The sequence below is a fragment of the Microtus pennsylvanicus genome, chromosome 1, assembly GCF_037038515.1.
Source record: "Microtus pennsylvanicus isolate mMicPen1 chromosome 1, mMicPen1.hap1, whole genome shotgun sequence".
NCBI lineage: Eukaryota > Metazoa > Chordata > Mammalia > Rodentia > Cricetidae > Microtus > Microtus pennsylvanicus.
This window is the reverse complement of record NC_134579.1, coordinates 219569159-219594953: the sequence shown is the minus strand read 5'-3', so window position 1 is coordinate 219594953 and position 25795 is coordinate 219569159. Positions and strand designations below refer to the sequence as shown.

At 46.3% G+C, this 25795-nt stretch overlaps 1 protein-coding gene across 9 annotated transcripts in view; it reads right to left on the bottom strand.

Annotated features, from left to right (window-relative positions):
* Fam120b (family with sequence similarity 120 member B) overlaps positions 1–25795 on the bottom strand; it is a 48666-nt gene that overhangs the window by 5777 nt on the left and 17094 nt on the right. For 3 of the 9 annotated variants that reach the window (XM_075951625.1, XM_075951616.1, XM_075951609.1), the window contains exons 5-9: positions 18228–18400; positions 14678–14770; positions 5505–5711; positions 4237–4345; positions 2219–2311 (exon numbers count right to left, since the gene is read on the bottom strand). In XM_075951625.1, coding sequence (XP_075807740.1) covers positions 2219–2311; positions 4237–4345; positions 5505–5711; positions 14678–14770; positions 18228–18400 — 675 coding nt within the window. The remainder of the gene's footprint in view (positions 1–2218; positions 2312–4236; positions 4346–5504; positions 5712–14677; positions 14771–18227; positions 18401–25795) is intronic. The other 6 variants (XM_075951676.1, XM_075951658.1, XM_075951669.1 and 3 more) reach the window with 3 other exon arrangements.

The window sequence follows — 25795 nt, the reverse complement described above, 5'->3', positions numbered from 1 at the left end:
CAAAGAATCTCAGCACCGTGGAGCCCTAGGTACACAGGCCGATTGACGGAACAGCCTGGCAGAGACCAAGGATCCAGGACAGTTACCTAAGACGGGCATCAGACACAGTCAGTCTGACAATAAGAGTTGTGCTCTCCTGTATCTAGTGAAGGTGCAAGCTTCCCTAGAGAACTAAACCTCTTATCGCCCACAACTGAACAGTTGTCATTTGGCTTAGCATAAAGATTCTGCACATGGGACTGGGGTAACGGCAGGCCAAAGAGGACAAGGAGAAGGTACCGCCTTCCTTAGCATAGCAGACCAGGTGGACTGCTGCTGCTGGCAGGGAAAGGAAGGTCGAGTGACTTCTGCAGTGGGAGAATTATCAGTGGAGACTAGCTGCTCAAGGCAGGACCACTAGCTCTTCCTCCAGCACAGCAACCGCAAAGAGCCAAAGCCTCAAGAACATAGCCTGACTTTTAGCCAGGTGCCTTGTGTCAGGATCTAGGTTCCTTAAACATTTCAGGGTGGGACATGCAGATAGCTACACCTAGATCCTATCTAACCCCAGCGGCTAAAGCCATTTCCAGAGTCATAGCTTTACAAAGAAGGCCTACAGGCTTTCGTTACTTTTGGTGGTCTTTGGCCTTAAGAGACATCTACCTAGTTAGATCGCTGCCCCTCCCTCGCCATTATTCTGGACAAACATCTGTCTGGGTCAGCTAAGAGTCATGTGCCAGCTGGTAGCGGGGCAGAAAGCCCTGGATATAGGCTGTGCTGGAAAGTTTCAGTCAGGAGTGGTGGGGTATTCTGTGTAAGTTCAGCTACTTCAAGGGAGTCAAATGTCAACCCAAGTCTACACTGCTGATGCTTCTCTTTTCAAAGACGCCTACCAGGAACTGGATTATTCTGAACTACACAGCAGCTTCAAAGTTTGCTCAATACCCAAATCAAGAAGATAAGCCTTGACACTGTCCCAGCCTGGGCACGGTACACGCGTGCTGTCTACAGCCTGGGCACTGTACACAGTGCTGTCTACAGCCTGGGCGCTGTACACACATGCTGTCTACAGCCTGGGCACTGTACACACGTGCTGTCTACAGCCTGGGCGCTGTACACACGTGCTGTCCACAGCCTGGGCACTGTACACACGTGCTCTCTACAGCCTGGGCACTGTACACAGTGCTGTCTACAGCCTGGGCACTGTACACAGTGCTGTCCACAGCCTGGGCACTGTACACGCGTGCTGTCTACAGCCTGGGCACTGTACACAGTGCTGTCTACAGCCTGGGCACTGTACACGTGTGCTGTCTACAGCCTGGGCACTGTACACACGTGCTGTCTACAGCCTGGGCACTGTACACACGTGCTGTCTACAGCCTGGGCACTGTACACACGTGCTGTCTACAGCCTGGGCGCTGTACACGCGTGCTGTCCACAGCCTGGGCACTGTACACACGTGCTCTCTACAGCCTGGGCACTGTACACGCGTGCTGTCTACAGCCTGGGCACTGTACACAGTGCTGTCTACAGCATGAGGAGAGTCCTTCCTCAGCAGCATCACAGGAATGGACTGCTCAAATTGCCACTGTATTGGGACTGAAGAGCTGCTGTGTTTTAGGACAGTGATCTGAGCCACATGGGAATCTGCACACACCAGTTTACAAAAGCAAAAGTCACATTTGAGTATGCTTCTATAAAAAGACAAAGCCATAAATCTTAGGTAATTTCAGTCTATCAAGTTTAGCTCTGAAACCTAAAAGGAATTTGAATTCAAACACTGATGAGAGGTTCTCTAAATATTTAAGTACAAATATTGCATATCTAATTAAATACAGAGTGATTATCAATACACCTGTATGATATATAAGAAGCTGCATTTCTAACTCATAAATGTGATCCATGACATGAAAGAGAGCAGAATACTTCTGTTTGAGCCCTCCATTAGCGACCTTAGAAAACCTTTTGGATAAATTATAAAAATCGAGACTTTAAGAGAGGAATAAACTGGTAGAAGATAAAGCAGTAAGAAGCAGACATATCACCATCAAGCAAGATTATCATTTGTCTCTATTCCACTAAACAAAGAATTAGGTATGGCAACACACTGATCTGTTTTCTCAATGTAAATATGTAACTGGTTTCCAAACACAGGAAATGCAGCAAGTTTCAGCACAAACACAGCACAAAGGAATGCAGCGCCTATGAGCAGTTGAAGGCTGGTGTGGTGGCCTCTTACCTGGACCCTGATCTCTCCATGGCTGCCCATGCCCAGGATGGCCATGTGTGGAGCCTGTCCTGTGGGAGCTGGAGCCCTGTCTCCCCAGCCTCCCTGTGGGAACATTGTCAACACATCAGCACACGGTTACTCATTTAATTTCACACGTAACAGCGTACAAATGACACCTGCAGTGTGCACACAGCAGTAGAACGAGACCAAGACTACAGAAAAGGCCTCAGAAGAGGTGCGGCCACCGGGCAGTGGTGGCGCATGCCTTTAATCCCAGCACTCAGGAGGCATAGGCAGGCGGATCTCTGTGAGTTCGAGGCCAGCCTGGTCTACAAGAGCTCGTTCCAGGACAGGCTCCAAAACCACAGAGAAACCCTGTCTCGAAAATCCAAAAAAAAAAAAGAAGAGGTGCGGCCAATCTGTACTGGAAGCCAAATGGTGGCCTACGATCAGTACTAAGAAATATCTCACCATGTGTCTTTAAAATGCAGAGAGGAAACTACTGCAAAAGCCATTTCCTCCAACGAGGAGGCCCACCTCCTGCCTCTCTTCAGATAACACAACCATATGGATGATTCCCCTTGAGCATATTCCTGGGATGTGGTGAGCTCCTCCATGTTTCCCACAAATACATTAATACATTCTTTTTATACTCTGATGTCTTCCTTGTATCACTAACTCCCACTAACTACATACTATCTTATACTTTTTAAGGTATCTTTATTTCACATGCTCCACAGAAAAGAGAGTTGAGTTCCTACCACAAGTGCCAACCACAGACTCTGGAGTGTGTCTGCTAGGCAGTGTGGCATTTGGCCAGGAACCCCAAGGAAAAGACATATATGGCAGGCCCTTCAGAGACTAAACTCCTCTTCTGTCTGGAGCCTTGGACAAACAGGGCAAGCACCCAAGTGATCCACCCACCACTGAGGGTAGAAGATCAAAGGACAACTTAGTGATGCCTGAGACCTTCCAAGGGAGCAGGTGCTTCCCCCGGGGTCACCTCTCATCTGGGGCCCAGGACAACCCCTGGGCTAGCCATCTCCTGATCCTGTTTCCCTCGACTACCAAACTAGCTGCTATCCTAAGGGTGCAGTTCTGATAACAACACTTGAAAACCTTCCAAAGTTCCTCAATTTGAAATGGATACAAACATCAACTCTCTTAAGTTCAGTATTAAGAAGGATTCTATACCCAGCTCCTACTGACCTTCCTCCTGTTGTAATCACGTGAATCTACAGCCACTCTTCTCCAGACCACTAGGCTTCCTCACTGTGGAACCAGCACCCAGCTTACGGGAATGCCTGTCACTGACACCCTCCCCATAGAGCCCCTTGGTTGACCAGGATCCACTGGCCACTGCTTAACGTGATACAAGCTCTGTGGAAGGGTGAGAATCTTGAACTGTAGCACAGGAAGGCCCTTCAGCAGGGCATCGTCTTTCAAGAGTGGCCATGTTAGGTCACAGCACCATGAGTTTTTATAGCTCCTGTTGAATGATTTTCTTTCTGAGATTATAATTTAATTGCAACATTTCTCCCCTTCCTCCCATTTGCCCTTTTCTACTCTCCTTTCAAATCAAGACCACTTTTTATATTTATGGTTGTGAGCCTAGCCTTTAACAGCTGAGCCATCTCTCCAGCCCAAGACCACTTTTTAAAACCATTCATGACTGCACACATATACGTATATGCATACTGAATTTTTCTACTGTCCATTTGTTTTGAGAAAAACTAAACCTCAAGTTTTGTAAGGTAGATACACATTATCCATGTAGCCTTTAATAAAGGGAACTGTGGGAAACAGATGGTGCGTTAGAGAAAGCTCTTCATTCAATTAACAAACGGGTCCTTCCTGAGATATTCTTCCTGATGGGAACAGAATTTAAGCTATGAGTATAGCCCAGTCATATTCATCTGTCATAATTTTATCACTCTTTTATCAGTAAATCACAAGAAAGCAGGCAAGTCTACCCAGGGCCCCAGCACGTTACGTGACAGGTAAGGGGACGCACCCACCCTGCCCACCTGTGTAGTGAGAGTTCCAGTGTGTTCTCCCTACAATGCGCCGGTTCTCCTTGGAGCAGGCCTTGCAGACCACGGCCTTCAGGTTGTGGAACTTGGTGAGCCACGATCTCTGCAAACAGATCAGATGAAAATGCAGGCTGGCTGCATGCTCCGTGAAAGAGTAGGGTGTGAGGTGGGGGGGGAAGGGGGACCTACTAGTGGTCTCTGTCCCTAGGACATCAGCCAGCGTAGCTGCATAGTCTGCACCAAGTAGAGGCAGTGGCAACTCTCATTAGCATGACCCCAAGAGGGTCTTGATGACTGTTCCCCTCCTGAGACCCCTGGAAACAGCAAGCAAGCACCTATGATGACTGTTTCTATCCTGCGTAGACTAAAGAGTCATGGCTAAAAATCTACTCTTGTGATAATCCAGGAACACGGAGAGGAATGCTGGGGTCATCACGCAGCAGCAGATGGGGGGGGGGGTAAACAGCAATGTTCTCATAGCCTCTTGAATTATGAATCAATACTTCATCCTCGATGATTCTTTTAAGTGGGTTTGAGGTACTCAAGGAGGAATTGTAGATTTTGAGGTACACAAATAAGGATAATGGGCAGCTGTGTCCCAGACCTGCGTCTCCTTCAGTCCCCGCTGGAGCAATGTCCAAAGCTGAGAAAGGGTTTCCTTTCTGCCCCTCTAAGTTCTGAACACTCACAAACCCTGCAACACCCTGGAACTCTGGTGAGAAATGGTGACACACTGCCAAATGTTTTCCCTTTGGTGTGAAAACTCGGGAGTGTTTTATCTAACAGATCAGCATGTTCTCTCACAACCACAGCGCCTTCTCATCCCTGTGGGTAATAAAACATTCCAAATGAGCTTGGCGGGAGGCCTCATTTGGAAATCTTCCAGGAATCATGAAGCAATTGTACTTAGAAAGCTGGGGCAGCAGTCAGTGTCCCCAGGACATGGGCAGCCTTTGTAGCAGGACGGTCTGCCCAGCTAGTCTGCTGTCTGGGAGACCCTCTGAAGACACTGCAAGCCCTTTTAGCTCATTTTCCCTACAGAAGCAATTAGCTACATGGACATCAACTGATGCCGCTAAACCAGGCCACCCTCATGTGTGGACATGAGTTACAGAAACGTAAGCACAGTTCTTGCACCTCTGTGAGGTGATGGGGATGCCTCTGGAGAACCTGACCAATGGGATGGGCAGACTTTCCAGGTACACTAGAGTCACTGACTTCACGCCTACTCCTTATTCCAATATGCAGTGACCAGAGCTCACATTTTGTTCCAGGAGAACCTCCACAGCATATCCCTTTTCAGACTGCAGGTACTTCTGATGGAAAAGTTTGCCGTCAAAGACATTCCAGGGCATGAATTCGCTTGTTGTCCAGGGGAAGCCACATGCGCTGTTGACCAGTACCAACATGGTGAGGCCACGGACGAGGAGGGACCCCAGCTGCACAGCTCTGGAGTTAATGTAATCCGGCTGTGGAGACAGACGTGCACAGCAAGCTCAAGACAGAGAGCGCCAAGCAGAAGTTAGATGGGTGCAGCAGAACAGTAACTAGAGGGAGTCAGCCCCACGATGCTGTCTTCAGGACAGGCGCCTGACGAACCCTGAACATGACACTGGCCTCCTGCGCAAGTCTGACTGGAAGAGACCTGGCAAACAAGCTGGCCAGAGAAGCAGGTGGGAACCCAGGCCAGTGCATGACCTTGTTCACCCTCCACCCACCAGGGCAGTGGTTCTCTCCTTATACAGATTTGGAACATAACCACCCTGCTTGTGGTGGTATGAATTAAAATGGCTCTCATGGGCTCATATGTTTGAATGCTTGGTCCTAGTTGGTGAAACTGTTTGGAAAGGATTAGGAGGTGTGGCCTTGTTGGTGGAGGAGTGGCCTTGGAGGAAGTGTGGACCTGGGGATGGTAGGCAGTTTCAATAGCCTACACCATACCATTCCCAGGTCTCCCTACCTCTGTGTGTGTGTGTGTGTGTGTGTGTGTGTGTGCGCGCGCGTGTGTGTGTGCACGTGTGCGTGTCTGCCTTGGGTTTGTGGATGCTCTCTCCCAGTTAAACTTGCTTGCTTGGTCACGATGTCTTGTCACAGACAGATCAGGAATTAAGACACTGTTCTAGGAAAATCTGGGCCAACACAAGGGGTGGCCACTAGGTAGAACTTATAATTGTTGGCTTTGTTCCCCTGAAAAACTTTCTTTAAAGGCAAAGGGAGAGCCACTCACCATGTTTTCTAAAAGCCATACTTAATCTCATTTCGAATGAATACCATTTAAAAATAAAATGGCAAATGATGTAATCTCAAAAGGCTGGTGCCTGAGTTTTTATAAATTAAGAATATCTTGCCTCAGCTCTGGCAAAATGGTTTGGCAGTTAAGGGCTGCTCTTCCAGAGGACCTGGGTTTGATTTCTAGCACCCACATAGTGACTGTCTGTAACTCCAGCTCCAGAGGACCCAATGCCCGCTTCTAGCGTCTACATGCAGAGTCCAAGGTACACACGGTGCAGACATACATGCAGGCAAAATACTCATACACATAAAAGAAGAAAATGTCTTGCTGATACGAACTACTTCTTTTCTTTGTTAAACAGACTTTTATGTTCAGCTTTCTTCTGTTCTTGATGGAGGAGTCACCCTTTATGCTAACAAAGGGCCCCACAGTCCCACAAGAGGCCACACATTCACCATGGGTCTGGAACGCTGAACCCACTGCTGGCATCAACACTACAGATGTCTAAGAAACCCCATGGAAACCAGAGCACCGGCGAGCCAATCGCCTTCTTGGAATCACTTTGCTCACACTGACCAATGTTACCTTAAACACTATTACACATCTGACACAGTAAATAAAGCTGAAAAAAGTCAGAGAAAGTAGCAGGTGTTTCAGCCCGTTCCTAGACAGGCCTCACCTACATGAATCTGACTATTGTTTTAGGACACACGGCTGTAGTGCCAGAGCCTGCCTGTCACAAGTTCAGGACAACCCTGCTCTACACGGTGAGTTCCAGGCCAGCAGGGACACAGCATGGGAGACCCTGCCTCATTAACTAAACAGCTGTTTATCATGGGCTTGGGTCACTGCAGATTTAACCTTCACCGTGAAGGGGTTGAACTGCTCCAACTGCTTGTGACTCTGGAAGTTGTCATTCTTTAGAAAGAGACACGGGGATTCTTTGTAGGGTCTGTAGAAGCTCTTCATTAACATAAAATTTCTACGTCTGGTCTGCGGAGTCTATCACGAGCAGAACTGAATTTAATAAACTACTTCTAAAGTCCATTAACACAGCCCCTCTTTCACTTACTGTGAGTGAAGTCCTCTGGCCTTCACATGCGGGGCTTTTCTCTCGCCTGCTTAATTGAGATTATCATTTTTTTGGAGAGGGGGGTTCTCTACGTAGCCCTGGCTGTCCTGGAATTCACTATATAGGTCCTGCCTTTGACTCCCTCCCAGGAGTGGGATTAAAGGCATGCACTACAACATCCAGCAAGACTGCAAATTTGGACCTACAAATCTTACGTATGTTTAATTTGTACCTAGGCAATTCAATTTAGTAAAAAAAATTATGAATGGCACTGTTTTCATAATTCAGTTCCCCTGTGTTCACTGCTAATACGGGGAATATAACTGAATTCTGCGTGTGGCTCTTTCTTCCTTAAGTTTAGCTCTTGCTTGGAGTCTATTGTTTTGCTTTGGTTTTGTAATTCCCTTGAGGCTTTCCTTTCGGAGGACTTCTGGATAAGATGGCAGAACAGAAGCCACACTGGACGGAGGCGCTGATTACCGTTTGGGAATTAAAGGGAATATGAATATTTTATCACTCCATCTGCTACTTTTCCAAGTCCTGAAATAGATTTGATCAACACCTCAACAAGTCTCCTCTGCCACAGGCCCCATGAATGGATTTGCTGCTGCCACTCAGCAGCCGCCCCTCGCAAAGCTGCTTCCCCCAAGCAAACTGGGCTGAAAGACTCCTGCCAGGAAGTCTACAGAACGGTAGTGGCAGGAATTTCACATAGGGGTTCCCATGACTGTTCCCAGGTATATACCACCAACACACAAATGAGGAAAGACAAAACTGCCCAGGGAGAGAAACCAGCAGCTCCTGACGACCCTGTGGAAGGGCAGCAGCCTCAGCAGGACTGAGTTTTCCTCAGCTCTCCACAGCCACCAAAACAGCCAAGTAAACACCCTGCACAAGAGGAGCTGAGAGCCATCGCGCTGGGAGATGGGACCATTTAAAAGCAACAGGGAACACAACCTACACCAAGACCAAGGAGGCGAAGCCAGAGCAGCGCAGGGAAGCACATGCAGGCCCGTGCTCACTTTTTCTTAGATGTTCCCAGCTTTCCGTTCCCACGACAACCATTTCTCATCTACACAGTACAGGCGGACACTACAACAGGCCAACGCTGTCACCTGCTGTTCGTATCGCACACTCTTACACTCTTCTTTCTCTTTTCTGACTCCGAGAAATCTATTCCACTTGGCGTTGCATCTTCTAAGTCCACGAATGACCTGGTTTAATCACTAAGCATATCTTTGCTTCTTTTTAGTCTACAACTAAACCAAATCCCACATATCCACCTCATTTCCCCTTTGCCTTAATGCTTATCACTCCTATGTATGCCCCTTGCCTCTGCTTTCCCACCTAACAACCTAATGCTTATTGCCAGTCTCACAGGGATGGATTGTTTACGTCTTTTCTTCTCTGCATTCACGCTAGCATTGTTAGTGTCCACAGTACTACTGAGGTCCATTTACTTTCTAAATTAACCCTTACTAATAAGTGTCCTGTGGTCACCGGCAACGACATTACTGAAGTACTTTAATTACTGGAGCTGCAGCTGGTACTCAGCCCACAGGGGCAGAGTAGATAGAGCCTGGTGACTAGAACAACAGTCTAACAGATGACAACATCAGAACTATATTACAACCCAGTCTCTTGTAAACATTGTAAACACATCCACTCAAACAAGAAACAATCAAAAGAACAGCAAATCTTAGCCTATATTCTAACCCCAGATGAGCAAATCTCAGTGCAAAACATAAGTAACATTAAAAAAACAAACAAGCCAACTTATTTCCTCTATAAATCACCAACCTCCTTCTAATAACTCCTAACTAGTATTATGCAGATGAAATTCTGGACGTTAGGATTGAAGAGAGTGATAATAAATATGGTAACATTATAAGGAGGACCCTACTATTTTCTACAAGAACACAAACAGGCTGCTGAATGAAATGAGGAGGCCAATCCACAACATAAAAAGAGTAAACAGATCAATACTGAAGAAAACCTAAACCAAAACAATGATGGAAAGGAAAAGACCAGTAGGTCAAATAAAAAATCCAGGGGAAGTTCACCAACAGGATGGATCATGTGGAGGCAGACTATCGGGTATGAACTCTATTTTCTGGTGTGAACCTAAGGGTCCTTTCTCTGGCTGTCCCACCCTCCCTCTGTTCCTCCATCCCTCTGTCCCTCCGTCTCTCCCTTCCTCCCCTCGCTCCCTCCATTTCCTCAAGACAGGGTTTCTCTGTATAGCTGTAGCTTTCCTGGAACTCTCTCTGTAGATGAGGCTCTGCTGCCCCTTCTAACCCTTCCTTCTAGCCCCATCCACTCCTCTGTGACACTCACAGACCCATGCCCCTATTTTCTACCAGGGAACCCCAGTGGCTACACTAGTCTACAACCCAGCAGGCAACTTTTATTGTCATCCGGTCCAGCCTCTCCAGAGTACTCCTTAGTTCTGCTGAAGCTCCCAGCACGTGTCTCCTCTCAGCCCACTTCCTGCCCTCTTGGTGTGGACCCAGAGTCCCCTAGTTCTTTCAGCCCATCTCCATTCCTCTGTGACACCCTCTGACCCCAGATGCACTTTCTACCAGTGACCCTAAGGTCACCACACTTGGCATATCCATGCAACAGAGCGTGTTCTGTTGGCTGAGGGGTTTGAAGTGTTTCTCGCTGTTGAATCTCGTCTAGGCTCTGTGAAAACAGAAGCAAGCAGTTGAACAAAATAATGAAAAAATTTCAGATATGAAAGTAGAATTTAACAAAAAAACAGAATTACTAAAGAAAAATCAAACTAAAATACAATTGGAAGTGAAAAATTTAACAAAAACCGCATAGGTAAGCCTCACTAAAGACATAAAAGAAAGAATTTCAGGTCTTAAAAACAAGGTAGAAGAAATGGATAGCTCAGTCAAAGAAAATGCTAAATCTTAAAAAAAATACAGACACAAACATCCAGGAAATCTGAGACATTATAAATAGACCAAACGCACAAATGGTAGGTATGAAAGGAGAGAAACCCAGGTCAAAGGCACAGAAAATATTTTTAACAAAAATTATATTAGAAAATTTCCCTAATCTAAATAAAAAGATGCCTATCAAAGGCACACAGAACACCAAATGCATAGGACCAGAAAGGAAAGAGATTCCCCATGACACAGTAAGCACCAGACTAAATGCACAGAGCAGAGAAAGATGTTAAGAGCTGCAAGGGAAAAGTCATGATATAAAGGCAGGCCCATCGGAGTAACACTCCGAGAGACCACAGATGTCAGTCCAGACTGCTATAAAACCAAAATCAAGCAATTTCTATCTACCTGTTTAGGTCTACAAAAGTACTAAAAGGGAAACCTCCGTCTCAAGAGGTTAACTAGAAGAAGGACACAAGGAATCAATAATCCCGGAACAATAAATCAAAAGAGGATAATATCACCTAGACCATAACAAACTAGCAGAAATCAGCAAGCACGGCTCTCTGGAGACTCTCCACAGTAATGGCCTCAGTTCCCCAGTAAGAAGTCACAGACTAACAGACTGGACGAGGAACTGGGATCCATCTTTCTGCTGCAGTCATGAGCACATTTCACCCAAGGACACACACCACCTTTGGATAAAAGTTTGGAAAAAAGTATTCTAAGTGAATGGACCTAAAAATCAAGCTGTTGTAGTCATTTTAATATTTGACAAAATAAGACTTCAAACCAAAACTAATCAGAAGAGATAGGGAAGGATACTACGTTTGTGTTAATGGAAAACTCCACCATGAGGATGTTACATATTTAAACACTTATGCACCAAACGCAAGAGCACCCAAGTTCATAAAGCAAATATTATTATGGTAAAATAACACATTTACCCTCACACGGACAGCGGGTGACTTCAGGGCTGCTCTCTCACTAACAGACAGATCACTAAGAAGAAAATTAAAACCTTTTTAGAATTAAATAAAAAAAAAACCACAATAATATACCCCAACCCATGGAACTCAATGAAGTTCCAAGAGGAGGCAATCCACAGAACTAAGCGTCTAAGAAAACTGAGTGATCTCGAGTCAGTACTGGACAGACCTGGAAGCTCCGTAACAAAACTAAACAAAACCCCGAAACAGCAGATGGGAAGAAAGAAAAACAGGGCTGAATCAATGAAATAGAAACAACAGAGATGAGACACAGAATCAACAAAATGAAGACATCAAGTAGCTAAGTCTCCCTCAAGCCTCCCCACACGCTAGCTTGGCTGCGGTCACTTTCAGTTCTTACTGGCGAAACATTCACAACCTTCTGTTGTAATCAGCAACCTTTCCAGCTGCTATGACTCCTCTGTGAAGAAGGACATGCCTTCTGCTCAACAAAGGTTTGCCAGCCTTCTCTGAAACACTTCATTCTCCCTAGGCTGTGATATTCTCTACTCCACGTTTTCTGGGTTTGTTGCTGGAGACAAGCCACAGAACCCAGGTCTTTGTACATAAGCAGGTGCTATACAGTTTTCAATGATACATAAATCTTCTTCATATTCGTGGAGTTCCTTAGCACTGACCATCATCTGTTCGCATTTCCTCTCTCTAGGGCTTAGAATACATAATCAATAGGAAAACCAGTTCTTTTCTTTTTTTTTTCTGATGAATTCTGGAAAGGACTTACAAATAAGTAAGTATAGCAAAATATAAAGATCACAGACAAGGAACTGACATAAAAAGACAACTGAGCTTCCTAGGGGCAGCTTGCTGATAGGTCTCCTGGAGATCCAGAACTCTAAAAACAAACGCACTCAAGTTTCTGCGTCTTCTGCTGTTTCTCTGTCATCCCATCCTGTGTGGCTCCTTCCGCTTTCACAAGTCAGGGCTCTCACTGTGCAGGGCATTCCTGGGTCTCCAAGAGTCCTGGCTCTGGTTTCACCTATGTATAACTCCCCTTCTTTGATGGGGACTTGCCTACAGAAAGCCATCCCAGCATGAGATCAGGATAGATGGAATTTTTTCCTAAATTAAGAGACAAGTTTTCCAACCAGAGGGTAGAGCCATCAGAAAAGATGAAGTTAAAAAGAAGGAGGATAAAGGTAAAAACAGAGAGGGGAGGAAGGAGTATTCAATCCCAGCCAACTGCTCGTTCTTCCGTCCATCATGTCTACCCTCAGAGGCTCTGAACTCATCACTTGAGATGCTCCTGAAACTTATCCAAAGTTCAGCTGGGGGCAGGGACTCAAAGAACTCCGGCATGACTGCCATGTTCCTCTTGAGCACGGATTGACTAGCTGTGGCCTGGCTTGGAGATGTACCAGCACAACAGCCTGAGCGGACGCTAGCTGTGTGGGTGCTACAAGCTAAGGTTGGCGCGATCGGTAACGGTTACTGCTTAGACGACAGAAAAGCAGAGTTTAGTGACCTTAGGGTTAGTATTAGCCTAGACCCACAGTTCTTCCTGTCTTGCCTCTAAAGTGTTAACATTTTCTCATCGTGGAGTGAGGCCACTACAGCTGCAACATTATCTCTACCTTTCAGGAGAAAAAGGACAGCATGCTCTGGTTCTATATAGTCATTAAGAAAGTAAAATCTCCAAACACTAATCTCCTGTCTGGGCCACACAGTCTCACTGTTTCCCAAGTGAGAGGCAGCATGAAGAAGGTACTAGGAATGGCCGAGATCCCTTCACAATCTGTTCACAGAGAGAGAGAGAGAGAGAGAGACAGACAGACAGACAGACGACTCAGAACCACTTACATCTGCGTGTCTATTCATATACACATACATAGGACAAAGCTTGGAATGACCTAATTCAGCCTACATTTCTGTGAGTACACTTGACACAACATGTAGCCATGTTTCCATCTCTGTCTCAGCAATTTTGTGTAGTGTTGGAGACTTCTCACTGGAGAGGGAATGGAGGAGACAGAGTCCAGCAATATGGAACCTGCTGTGTCACAGCTCAGCAAGGGTCACAAGTGACAGATAAGAATCTCTACTCTAGGAGAATCTTCTAAGTTGAGAGACACTGAGTTTGCCAACCAGAAGGCAGAACCAGGAGAAAAGATTAAGCTAAAGAGAGGAAGTATGAAGATGAAAACAAGAGAGAGGCATAAGGGCTGGGTCTAGGGCCATCCCCAACGGCTTCAGAGCTAACAAGAGCTCCTGGAATCTCTACAACCTAAGTTATCTAAGTACAGAGGTTCACAAAAATTTTAAAGATTATTAGAGTCTTGAAATCAAGAGATTACTATTTTGATTACAAAGATGGTAGTAAGAAAATAATTTCAAAATGAACTAGGAACGTGAGGGTACTCTATCCATAACATCTATCATCCTACTGATTACCAGGGTTGATTCAGCTGAGCTGCCTGGCTAGGTGGTTATCCCTTCTCCTTCACCAAGCCATGAGCGTCCCTCCTGAAGCTATGCTCAGTCTCAGAGAACAATTGACTGAAATATGTCCCCTGCTAGAACCTCCAAACAAAATGATCCAGGATTTACACATGCCCTGCAGACTGCTCCTATATACTTCATGTCACCTCTAATAATTATACCCAGTATAATATAAACAATACCTGAAGAGTTGTTATGCTGTACTGTGGAATATTCCTTTACACCATGTGAATATATGTCACTGTGATTGGGTTGACAAAGAATTTGACTGACATGTCCAGTATAGATGCAGTTTAAAAAAAAAAGTATTTTCAATTTATGATTAGTTGGGGAACCTATGGCTACAGAGAGAAGTATAGAAATATGTACACAGATCTTTATACATATAGTCTAATCTAAGTTTTAATACATGTATGCACACTTACTATGTGCTGGGTGAGGATACAGGAAGTGCAGCCTGGCTCCACCCTGCTGTGCACACAGGGATATGACAGGTGAGCTTGGACCAGGGAAGGCATTATTTCTCTGAGGCCAAAGAGGATGACAAATGCTTTTCTTCAAACTCAGAAGACCAGGTCAGGCCCTGAAACAACCTGGGGTCCTGAGCAAGGAAATGATACCCATCTGGGAGCTGCCGATGGAGGATGACCATGTGTTTCCTTGAGGAAACATGCCTGCCTTGCGCTTCCTATGAAGTGCCAACTACAACATGAAAAGGCTAGAAAGAATGCGGACCCTGTGAGCACAGCGTGATTGCCGCCATGGCCGTGATGAATGACTGTACCTGTACGTTCATGAGCTGTGAGGTTGATTTTCCTTGGAGGCACAAGGCCTGAGCAATAAATGCATGCAGATCTTCCAGGGAAAGAGTGTCCACCTGAAAAGCACAGAAAAGGGCCAGTGTGAACCTCCATTTGTTATAATATACCACACACACACACACACACACACACACACACACACACACAGGCCAGTGTGAGCTCCATTTGTTATAATGTACCATACACACACACACACACACACACACACACACACACACACACACACACACAGGCCAGTGTGAGCCTCCATTTGTTATAATGTACAACACACACACACACACACAGGCCAGTGTGAGCTCCATTTGTTATAATGTACCACACACACACACACACACACACACATACAGGCCAGTGTGAGCTCCATTTGTTATAATGTACCACACACATACACACACACACAGGCCAGTGTGAGCTCCATTTGTTATAATGTACCATACACACACACACACACACACACACACACACACACAGGCCAGTGTGAGCTCCATTTGTTATAATGTACCACACACACACACACACACACACACACACACACACACAGAGGTACACACACATGCACAGTCTCTACTCTCATCATCCACAACTCTACGACACAAAGCTCTCCACAGGGTAATAGTGCAATCCCTTATGCATAAAATGTCAAAAATGGATGACTCAGAGGCTGAGGTGGGGTGGCCAGGACTGGGGGAGCAGCCAACTTCAACAATCCTGGATGTCACCATTGTTCTTGGATCCCAGCTACATAAATAAGGGACCCAGAGGATGAGGCCCTTCTGTTCTCTGGAATCAAAAAGTGGGAGAAAAGCAAAGGGAGACAGAGAACTGGGAGAAACACAGACAGGGAGGGATTAATGTAGCTTTTAAAATAAGTTAAGTGACCCAAAGACATGGTGTCTCTGCCTACTAGATCTCACACACTCCTGAGGCTGACGCTGTCTGAGCTGAGCCACTAAGACAGTAAATCTTCAATGCCATCTCTACTGGACTCCGTTATCGCCATAGAAGCACACTCCCTCTAGGAAGGCTGCCTTGGAGAAAGGACCCGTGATGAATGTGGGTGGTGCCATCCCATGGGTGGAGGGCCTGGACGGATAAAGAATGAGCCGAGCAGGCTGGCAGTGCTCTGGAGGCAGAGGCAGGCAGATCGCTGAGAGTTCAAAGTCAGCCTGGTCTATAGCATGAGTCCCAGGACAGCCAGGGTGACACAGGGAAACCCTGTGCCAGCCTTTGCTTTTCTTTGCTTCCTGACAATGAAAGCAATGTGCCTTCCCCGCCATGATGAGCTGTGAACAAACCCTTCCTCACTTAGGTGCTTCTGTCAGGCATTTGACACAGCAATGAGAAAAGCAACTAATAAAACTCTCAGCTCTCTAGGGCTGTGATAAAACAGCATGGCCAGAAGCAGCTTGGAGTGGGTAGTGTGCTTAAATTTTCAAACCATAGCGCATCATCAAAGAAAGTCAGAGCACCTGGTGGCAGGAACCGAAGCAGAAGCCATGGGAGGAGCTGCTTATTAGCCTGCTTCCTAAGGCTTGCTCTGCAAGCTTTCATAAAGAACCCACAACCACCAACCCAGGGATGGCATCACCAACAGGGAGCTGGACCCTCCCACAATCATCAGTCAACAGCAGGTCCCCCAGGCTTGCCCACAGGTCAATTTAGTGGGGGCATTTTCTCAGTCAAGGTTCCCTCTTCCCAAAAGACTCTAGCTTGTGTTAAATTCACATAAAAGTAGCTAGCACAATAATCACACTTGTAATCAAGTAGAAGCAATATGTCTACTACTTATGAAGCAATTCTACTCTTACATAAGAGCTCTTTTTGTGGCAGAAAAAATTATGGGAAAAAAACAGGACAATGACAAATCCATTGGAGAAATTTAACCAAGAGCACCTGGAAAATAAAATTCTTATATACCTCTTTCAGATAAAATGGTCCCCGAAAACCAGAAAGAACACAGGCTTTATGCCACCCTAACCCTGAAACTCTCCTGGAAAGACGTGGCCCAGCACTTGACCTAGGCACACACTCCCAGTCAAGTGAAGATACATGGACACGCTGGTAACTACCCTCTTCCATGTCTTTCCAAAAGAGGCACCACCTCTTTATACAAATGAAAGGAAAATCCTGCAAATGTAGGATCTGTGACAAAGTCAGGCACACATCCAGATTTTAAAATCTGTAAACAGCGATCTCTGCTTAGACTGAGACTCATTACCATTTAATTCTACCCACAATTCGTCAGGTTTGTGGAGGCTGTTCTTAAAACACCCGCCTAGCCGGGCGGCGGTGGTGCACGCCTTTAATCCCAGCACTTGGAGGGCAGAGGCAGGCGGATCTCTGTGAGTTTGAGGTCAGTCTGATCTACAGAGTGAGTTCTAGGACAGGCTCCAAAGCTACAGAGGAATCCTGTCTTGAAAAAACAAAACCAACCAACCAACCAAACAAACAAACTGAAACACACCTAGGGGACGGTCTAACCCTCAAGTGTCTTTCTCACAGGTAACTAAGCATGATTGACAATTTGATGGGGTTTAGAATTCCCTGTGAAAAGATGCCTCTGGTGTGCCTGTGGCGGAGTTTTCAGTCTGGGTTAACTGACTGGAAAGAACAGCAAATGGGGGCGGAGATCCCAGGCCAAGAGAAAGCTGGGCACCAGCACTTATCCTGCGGGGCGGAACCCAAACAACTGTCTTGTGCCCCTGCCACCGTGAGCTCCCTCAGGACAGACTGTTCCCTCAAACTGGAAGCCAAACAGCTCTGCCTTAAGTCTCTTTGGCCAGGAATTTTATTGTAGCAATAACCAAAGTAACTATCATAAATGCTTTTCCAAGATTTCCTCAAATCAGACTTAAGTCTTGTTAAATAGATTGGAGTAAATCAAACTAGTTTCAACTCAATTTTCATATAATGAATGATATGCAATTTTACTCCATGCTGCAACCAAAAAGGGCTAAATTCAGGAGACCGGGCTCAGTGGTTAAGGGCATTTGCATTTGTTGCTCTTGCAAAGGATCGGGACTCCGTTCCCAGTACTCACATGGTGGCTCACACCCACCCATATCTCTAGGTCCAGGGGAATGCAATGCCCTCTTCTGATCTCCATGGGCACCAGGCATAGAAGATGGCACAAATGCATACAGGGAATGGGTGGAACCAGACACTCATACACATAAAATAAAATAAATATTTTTAAAAAGTTAATTTAAGCTCAACGACATAAAACCATAATATTTTATGATTTATCTATCCATCTAGGTCTACCACAGTATTCTGAGAGGACAGCCAATCCTGAGAATAAACACACACCACCACTGACTTGCGGACACACTAACTTTCTGACTTAACCTCTTCATGAGGATCCTGAAGGATTACTTGTGCTCTGTGGAAAGAGGTCATGGGAACTGGCCCACAGAAAGACTCACAGCGCTCCAGGAAGGTGAGGCCAGACCGTGTGGTAGCTGCAGCACCTATATATTTATTATATACGAGAACCGTGAGCTCAGAGTTTACCTGGACGAAGATGTAGATTAGGAGGCAGCACAGTGCTCTCAATGGGCTCTCAACCGCCTGCAGGTCTTCTCTGGAGGAGGAGAGGTTGAAGCAGGCTAGCAACGTGTCCAGGCGCCGGGCCTGCACTGCTGGCTCTTGGCTCAGCCACAGAACTTCCAAACTAGGTTTTCGCCCTAAAAAAGACATTCACATAGCATGGTCCCGACAGGCTTCTGGAAGTACAATGAAGAATGATTCATCTCTCCCCTATCTGATTTACGTGGGGCATCAAGGCTGAACTCAATAGAACCAGAGAGCAAATGTGGGCACAGCTGCCTGGTTTCAAAGAAAACAAACCCACAGACGGGGCAGGCGCATCCTCGCTGACCTACCCTTTCTAGTAAGTAGGTCTGTCCATGCTGTTTTCCAGAAGAGACAACCTTCCATTCAGGGATCTAGTAACAGGACGGCAGGCTCTGAGGAACGCCATCTGCCCACCCCTTCAGTTGGCTCTAACCCCTCCAAATTGGTGGTTTTAACTTTTATGTACCAAAGAATCAGTTGCAGAGACTTAGTGGTGCATTTTCTGAGATACACACAGACCTGCTGAGCATGAGATCTGTGGATACAAACCACCGAGCACAAATCCCTAAAAGGTAATTTTTCCGGGTCCATTTCTATACTATGCAGATACAAAGAAACAATTCCAAGGGTGGAGGGAGGGGTCCTTACTTGTTAAACTTGATAAAGACAGATGCTGTGAATACAGGCGACAAACAGTGAGTCTACACAAATACAGAGGTGCTGCTCTAACAACCTCGGTGGCAGCACCTCTCCCGCAGCTGAGGCTCTCTGCTGGGCACTGACAGAAAACCTGTGCCAAAACTCCAGAGTAACTAGGGTGGAATGTCCCCCATGTTCACCATGAGAACAGAGCAGCTAACCAAATGGTATCAGAAGCCAGTGATTCCAAGGGAATTCTTTTTCCTTTGTTTCAAACATGACCATTTGCTCTTCCCAGTGGTGAATTTCCCACCATCAGGAGCCAAACAAGGCAGCAAATCACTTGCAGTGCTGAAAAGGCTAAAGTGTTTCATTTACCAAAAGCATTTTTTTGTTAATATTTTCTTTGGGAGAAAGAAAATGTAATTGTCACCCAAGAGACTGGTACTAAGAGATCACACTCCAAGGTCACGAAGGGTGTCTGAGAATCTGTTGGACATGACTCCCAGCATTTATGAGGGCTGCTGCTGTGAACCTCTGGACTAAGAACCACTTTGTTTTAAATGGTTGAGAGAAAAAGAATACTTCCTAGCACAAGCAAATATAGAACCCCAGCATCAATTCAAAGGTCATCGGTTTCAGTGGGAAGTCGCTGTGCTCACCTGTGCTGCCTGTGACTTCTTCCAGTTTGATGACACAGGTTACAAGTAAGACAGAGTCACGGGGCCTACAAAGCCGACCACGTTTACTAGGAGACATTAGATGTAAAAGGCTTGCTAACCTCTGATATAAAGGAAATAATGAATGTCTACCACTATAGTTATTCCAAAAGTATTTAGAAAAGTTTTTTCACTATAAAAGTCAGATGTTGCAAATTTTTAAGAAATAAAAAAATGTAAGAAAAGCAAAATACCCTACATTCTGCCATGCAGACATTCTATTATTTAAAACACAGAGATAAGACAGTCACCTCCACCACAGTGAGTGAAGGGTGAAGCTCCCTAGCTGCTCCAGACAGTAAAGAACATTTCTTCAAGAATATGATACTTCTGAAAAAAAAAAAAAAAAAAAAAAAAAAAAAAAAAAAGAATATGATACTTCTGGATACAGAAAAACTTAATGTTAAAAAAAAAATTGGAGATTTGCAAAATATATCCAGAATTATAGACACTGCAAGTGGTGACTGAGGGACTCCCTGACTGAACAAGTAGTGACATTTCTCATGCGTGGCCTTCATTTGTTCAGAGACTCAACTCTAAGAGATAGCTTTAGACAGTGAGGTGAAGATTTGAAGCATCTGTCCCACTAAGGAGAGAGTCCTGGGGCTCCCTGTGGGAGAGAGCTGACTAGCATCTATGTTTAATCCTCAGCTACCAACGGCAATCAACACAGGACAACAATCGCTCTTTTCATTCCTTGTCAGAGGTTTCTGATCAACCCAGTACTGATGTCTATAATCCAGGTCAGTTTATACGGAGCAGACCCACGTAAAAGATGGCCAACTACGGCCTTGGAAGAACTTGCAGTAAAAAGACTATGCATCAAATGTAGTGGCGCACACCTTTAATCCCAGAACTTGGGAGGCAGAGTCACAGGTACATCTCTGTGAGTTCAAGGTCAGCTTGGTCTACTTAGAGAGATCCTGTCTCAAGAAAAGAAAAAGATCATGGCAGCAAACTGAGATTTAAGAGTGCAAAGACTAAGAGCTGGTATTTAGCTTTCTAGCAGATAGATGCCTAGCATGCAGAAGTCCCTGGGTTTAAATCCCAGCTCTATAAAAGAAATGTAAAGATTTTACTACAAAATTACTGAAGGTCAAATGGAAAAACAAGAGAACCTAGAAAGGGGTTCTAAGAGGTTTTCATGAAGAAGGGACAGGCACATGTGGCTGCTGGGATTAAAGACCTGTATTTGTTTATAGTCAAGCCATTTTAGTTTACAAATTAAGTAAGATATTTACCTCTGTAGGGCAAGTTCTGGGCCCAGGAAATAACCCAGTATCTTGTTATCTCTCCCTGTGAGCCAAGTAGGCCTGCAGACCTGCAGACCTGCAGGCCCCAGGCCCCAGAAGTAAACATCTACAGAACCTCAGTATTTCCTTATCTCTTCCTATCAGCTAGAGCTGTCTCCAGACTTGATACTCCCGTTAGAACAATGGCATAGCATCCGACTCTCCCCCGCTGCCTGTTTGCTATATAATGCTCCTGAGAAAAAATAAAGTTGGCAGCTTGATCAGAATACAGACTTGCTGTCCATTCCTCCCCTTCAGGGCCCAGGCTCCCGTTGGTGTCCCGCTGGGTGGGACATGTGGCCTGAATGCTGTTGGAAGAATGCTTCTGGAGCTGCAAGCAGGCAGCAACGAGCACATGCCAAGCTCCTCTTCCTTTCTCATCTTCCCATCCAACCAAGTATCAAGATCAGTCCAGCTGAGAGTCCACCGACAGAGGGTGAGATTTCACCTGGTGCTCCCTTTATTTACACACAAAAGCCTAACACCACATTAGCTGCCTGACAGGCAACTGAAAGAACAAAAGGGTTCTTTCAGCTCACAGTTTCAGAGGATTTCAGAGCATCACAATCACGATGGCAGCAGGAGCGCAGCTACTCACACTGCTACCCATGAGTTGTAGACGCAGGCTATAATCTGAAGCAGGTAAGGCCCACTTTTAGTGACCCACTGCTCCAGGCAGATGTAGGCACCTCCTAAAGTGTCCACAGCACCACTATCCCAGGACCAACTGTTGAAGATACGAATGAGCCTGTGGGGCAGTTCAGAGTTAAGTGGAGAATCTTCCACACGACATCAGCTTCTGATAACGTAGCACTATGGTGGGTACCAAGACAGGCCCAGCTCACAGCTGGGGAGCAGCAGGGACTAACCAAATGATGACATGAACACAGCTACAACAGAGCTCTGTGAAGAAGTTAGACGTGGGAGAAGACTGAAGAGAGGACAGCTAGTGTGGAGAAACACTCAGAGAAGGGAAATGTCTCAGGCCTTTGGAACAGGAAATGAAGTGGAAGTGGGCACAAAGGCAAGCTGTGACCACATGAGTGATAGAGGACCCGGCTGAAATGGGAGCTGACGGGAAACGTCAAAGGGGAATGGGGTGGGCAGGCCAATCCTGAGTTAGCTGAGTGGTTGTCCTACACCAGCAACAGGGCGTCCATGCAAAGAGTGAGGCTGAACTGTGGGCAGACTGCTTCTAGGGCTCCTGTCCTCAAATGCTGTGGACACGGGGGACAGACGGACACAGGGGTGACAGACGGACACAGGGGTGACAGACGGACACGGGTGACAGACGGACACAGGGGTGACAGACGGACACACGGGTGACAGACGGACACGGGTGACAGACGGACACAGGGGTGACAGACAGACGGACACAGGGGTGACAGACGAACACAGGGGTGACAGACGGACACAGGGGTGACAGACGGACACAGGGGTGACAGACGGACACAGGGGTGACAGACGGACACGGGGGACAGACGGACACGGGGGACAGACGGACACGGGTGACAGACGGACACAGGGGTGACAGACGGACACAGTGGTGACAGACGGACACAGGGGTGACAGACGGACACAGGGGTGACAGACGGACACAGGGGTGACAGACGGACACAGTGGTGACAGACGGACACAGTGGTGACAGACGGACACAGGGGTGACAGACGGACACAGGGGTGACAGACGGACACAGGGGTGACAGACGGACACAGGGGTGACAGACGGACACGGGTGACAGACGGACACAGGGGTGACAGACGGACACGGGTGACAGACGGACACAGTGGTGACAGACGGACACAGTGGTGACAGACGGACACAGTGGTGACAGACGGACACGGGTGACAGACGGACACGGGTGACAGACGGACACAGTGGTGACAGACAGACGGACACAGGGGTGACAGACGGACACAGGGGTGACAGACGGACACGGGTGACAGATGGACACAGGGGTGACAGACAGACGGACACAGGGGTGACAGACAGACGGACACAGGGGTGACAGACAGACGGACACAGGGGTGACAGACGGACACAGGGGTGACAGACAGACGGACACAGGGGTGACAGACGGACACAGGGGTGACAGACAGACGGACACAGGGGTGACAGACAGACGGACACAGTGGTGACAGACGGACACAGTGGTGACAGACGGACACAGGGGTGACAGACGGACACAGGGGTGACAGACGGACACAGGGGTGACAGACACAGTGGTGACAGACGGACACAGGGGTGACAGACGGACACAGGGGTGACATGTCAGCCAGGGAATAAAAGCAAACACGGAACTGGCATGCTCCAGTCTCTCCTCCCAACTCAGTGTCTTTTCCTAAGAGTAGCAACCACAGTATAACCTGGTAACTCAGAAGTACAATCCTGGGCCCACCCGACTGTACCCAATTAGAAAATCTTGGAAGTCAGCCAGCAATTGTGCTTTGCATTTGGGCCAAGAGATTCTGATACTTGCAAAGTCCGAATACCACCCAGCACCCTTAGGTCCTTTACAGCGTGAGGTATTCTTACCAGGGGTTAGAAATGAAGAGATTACAGACAGCCACTAGAGTAAAAATCCACACCCCAAATCTCTCTCAAAATTGTGTGTGTGTGTGTGTGTGCGCGCACTTGTGTGATGTGCACAAGGAGCCCATCAGATCTCCAGGAACTGAAGTTACAGACTATTGTGAGCTGCCATGTGGGTGCTGGGAGCCACAGACAGGCCCTCTGGCAGAGTGCTGTTATCTGCCAGGCCATCTCCCCTGACCTCAAAATCTCTCTCCTTTGAAAGGCAAAATTTATTATATTTGTGTTCAACAGTCAACTCAGCAGCGCACATTTAGCCCAGTTTGGTGGAGAGGTCTTTGGTCTTGGACCTTGGATGTTGCCTCTCAGAAGAGCTAATTGATTATATCTGCCATTGTAATTAGTCCTGGTAGTTTCCGCAGTGTGGCCAGAGTTACTCTGGCTTCGGAGTTAACCTGTGTGAAGGCAATGATGGTGCATGTCTTCCTGTGGACCAGTGCCCAGTCTGGCTTTCTCCTTGATGATCCAGTAGGTAACACTATCTTGCAACACAGAACAGGCAAAAGACCACCAACACAATTGGGTCTACATCAAGACTGATCACTGCCAGCTGAGACTTCCTGGTCCCAAGGAGTGACGGCACTGACCCCTACTCAAAGGACAGGTGGTCTCTCAGTGTGGTTGCCCCCTTAGCTGGTAGCTTTCTTCTCGGCATGAGTCAATCAATTCTTCTGCTTTTCTTGCTAAGTCTTTGGCCTGTACTTGTGCACAAGCTTAGGAAGCTGGGCAGATGTTTGATGGTCCAGGGCCTGGGTGAATTGCAGGTGGTACTTAAAGCCATTTGTGGTGTGGGACAATTGTCTCTATTCTGTCAATTATATTTCAAATAGAATCTGATTGGTCAGTAGCCAGGCAGGAAGTATAGGCAGGATAACTAGACAGGAAGTAGAGGTGGGTCAATGAGAACAGGAGAATTCTGGGAAGAGGAAAGCTTGGTGCACAGTTGTGATCCTGGCACAGAAGAAGCAGGATGTGACTGCCTCACCAGAAAAGGTACTGAGCCATGTGGCTAACACAGATAAGAATAATGGGCTAATATAAGTTATAAGAGTTAATAAAAAGCCTGAGCTAATGGGCCAATCAGTTTATAACTAATGTAGACCTCTGTGTAATTTCTTTGGGACTTAAGGATTGTGGGAACCAGGCAGGACAGAAAGCTCAGACAACACATTTGTAGCTTTTTGCTGCTGCAGCTGAATGGATTGGGGTGAGATCTGTTTGGGGCTAGATGTCTTATCTAAGGTCAAAGTTCTTGGGCCTTTTCTCAAATAGGATCCACTATCCTTTTGGCCTCCTGCTTCTTCACAGCTGGGGCCTCCTTCTTCCCCTCAGTCTTTTCTTCTAGCATTTTGTTGGAATGGAGGAAAAAGTCCCATCCCCTAATGTCAGAGAATTTCATTTCCAAACGCAATTAATAACTTGTTTAGTCAGGAAACACCAAATGCCTATGCACACTGAATGTAGGTGATAAAGTGTCTCCGTGGCCTTCTGGAGCTGTGGTCTTGTATGACACACGGCACACACTAGTGTAGGCAATAAAGCGTCTCCGTGGCCTTCTGGAGCTGTGGTCTTGTATGACACATGGCACACCAAGGCTTTATCTCCAGGCATCATAAACGAATACTCCAGAATATGTGACCTCTGATGCATCTACACAAAGGCTTTTGTTACAGGACTTTTCTCTTCCTTCTCCCATAGGTTTCTAGTATCATTTTTACCAGTGTAGGGTAGGGTGTGTTTTGAAGGATACCTAGATTAATTAATTCTTTTTAACAGTAAGATTTAAGAAAACTGACTATTTGGTTGCCGAGGATGCCCAAAAATGAGATTTTTTTAGTTAAATAACTGTATTTTATAAAAAGTACATTTAAAAAATTGTCATTGAAATATTTATATAATATTTATATAGACAATGACATATATATTATTTTTTATGTACATAGGTGCTTTGTCTGCATGTATGCTTGCAGATCAGAAGAGAACATCAGATTGTAAGCTGCCAAGTGGGTGTTGGGAATTGAACTCAGGACCTCTGGAAGAGCAGCCAGTGCTCTAACTGCTGAGCAATCTCTCCAACCCCAACAAAAAGTATGTTTAACAGAATTATAACATTGATGTGGGATTCCCCTCTGTATGCTATATGCTTTATTACCATCAGTTAATAAAGAAGCTGTTTTGGCCAATTTTAGCAGAGTAAATCCAGGTAGGAAATCTGAACAGAGATAGAGTAGGTGGAGTCAAGTAGGCGCCATGAACATTTACT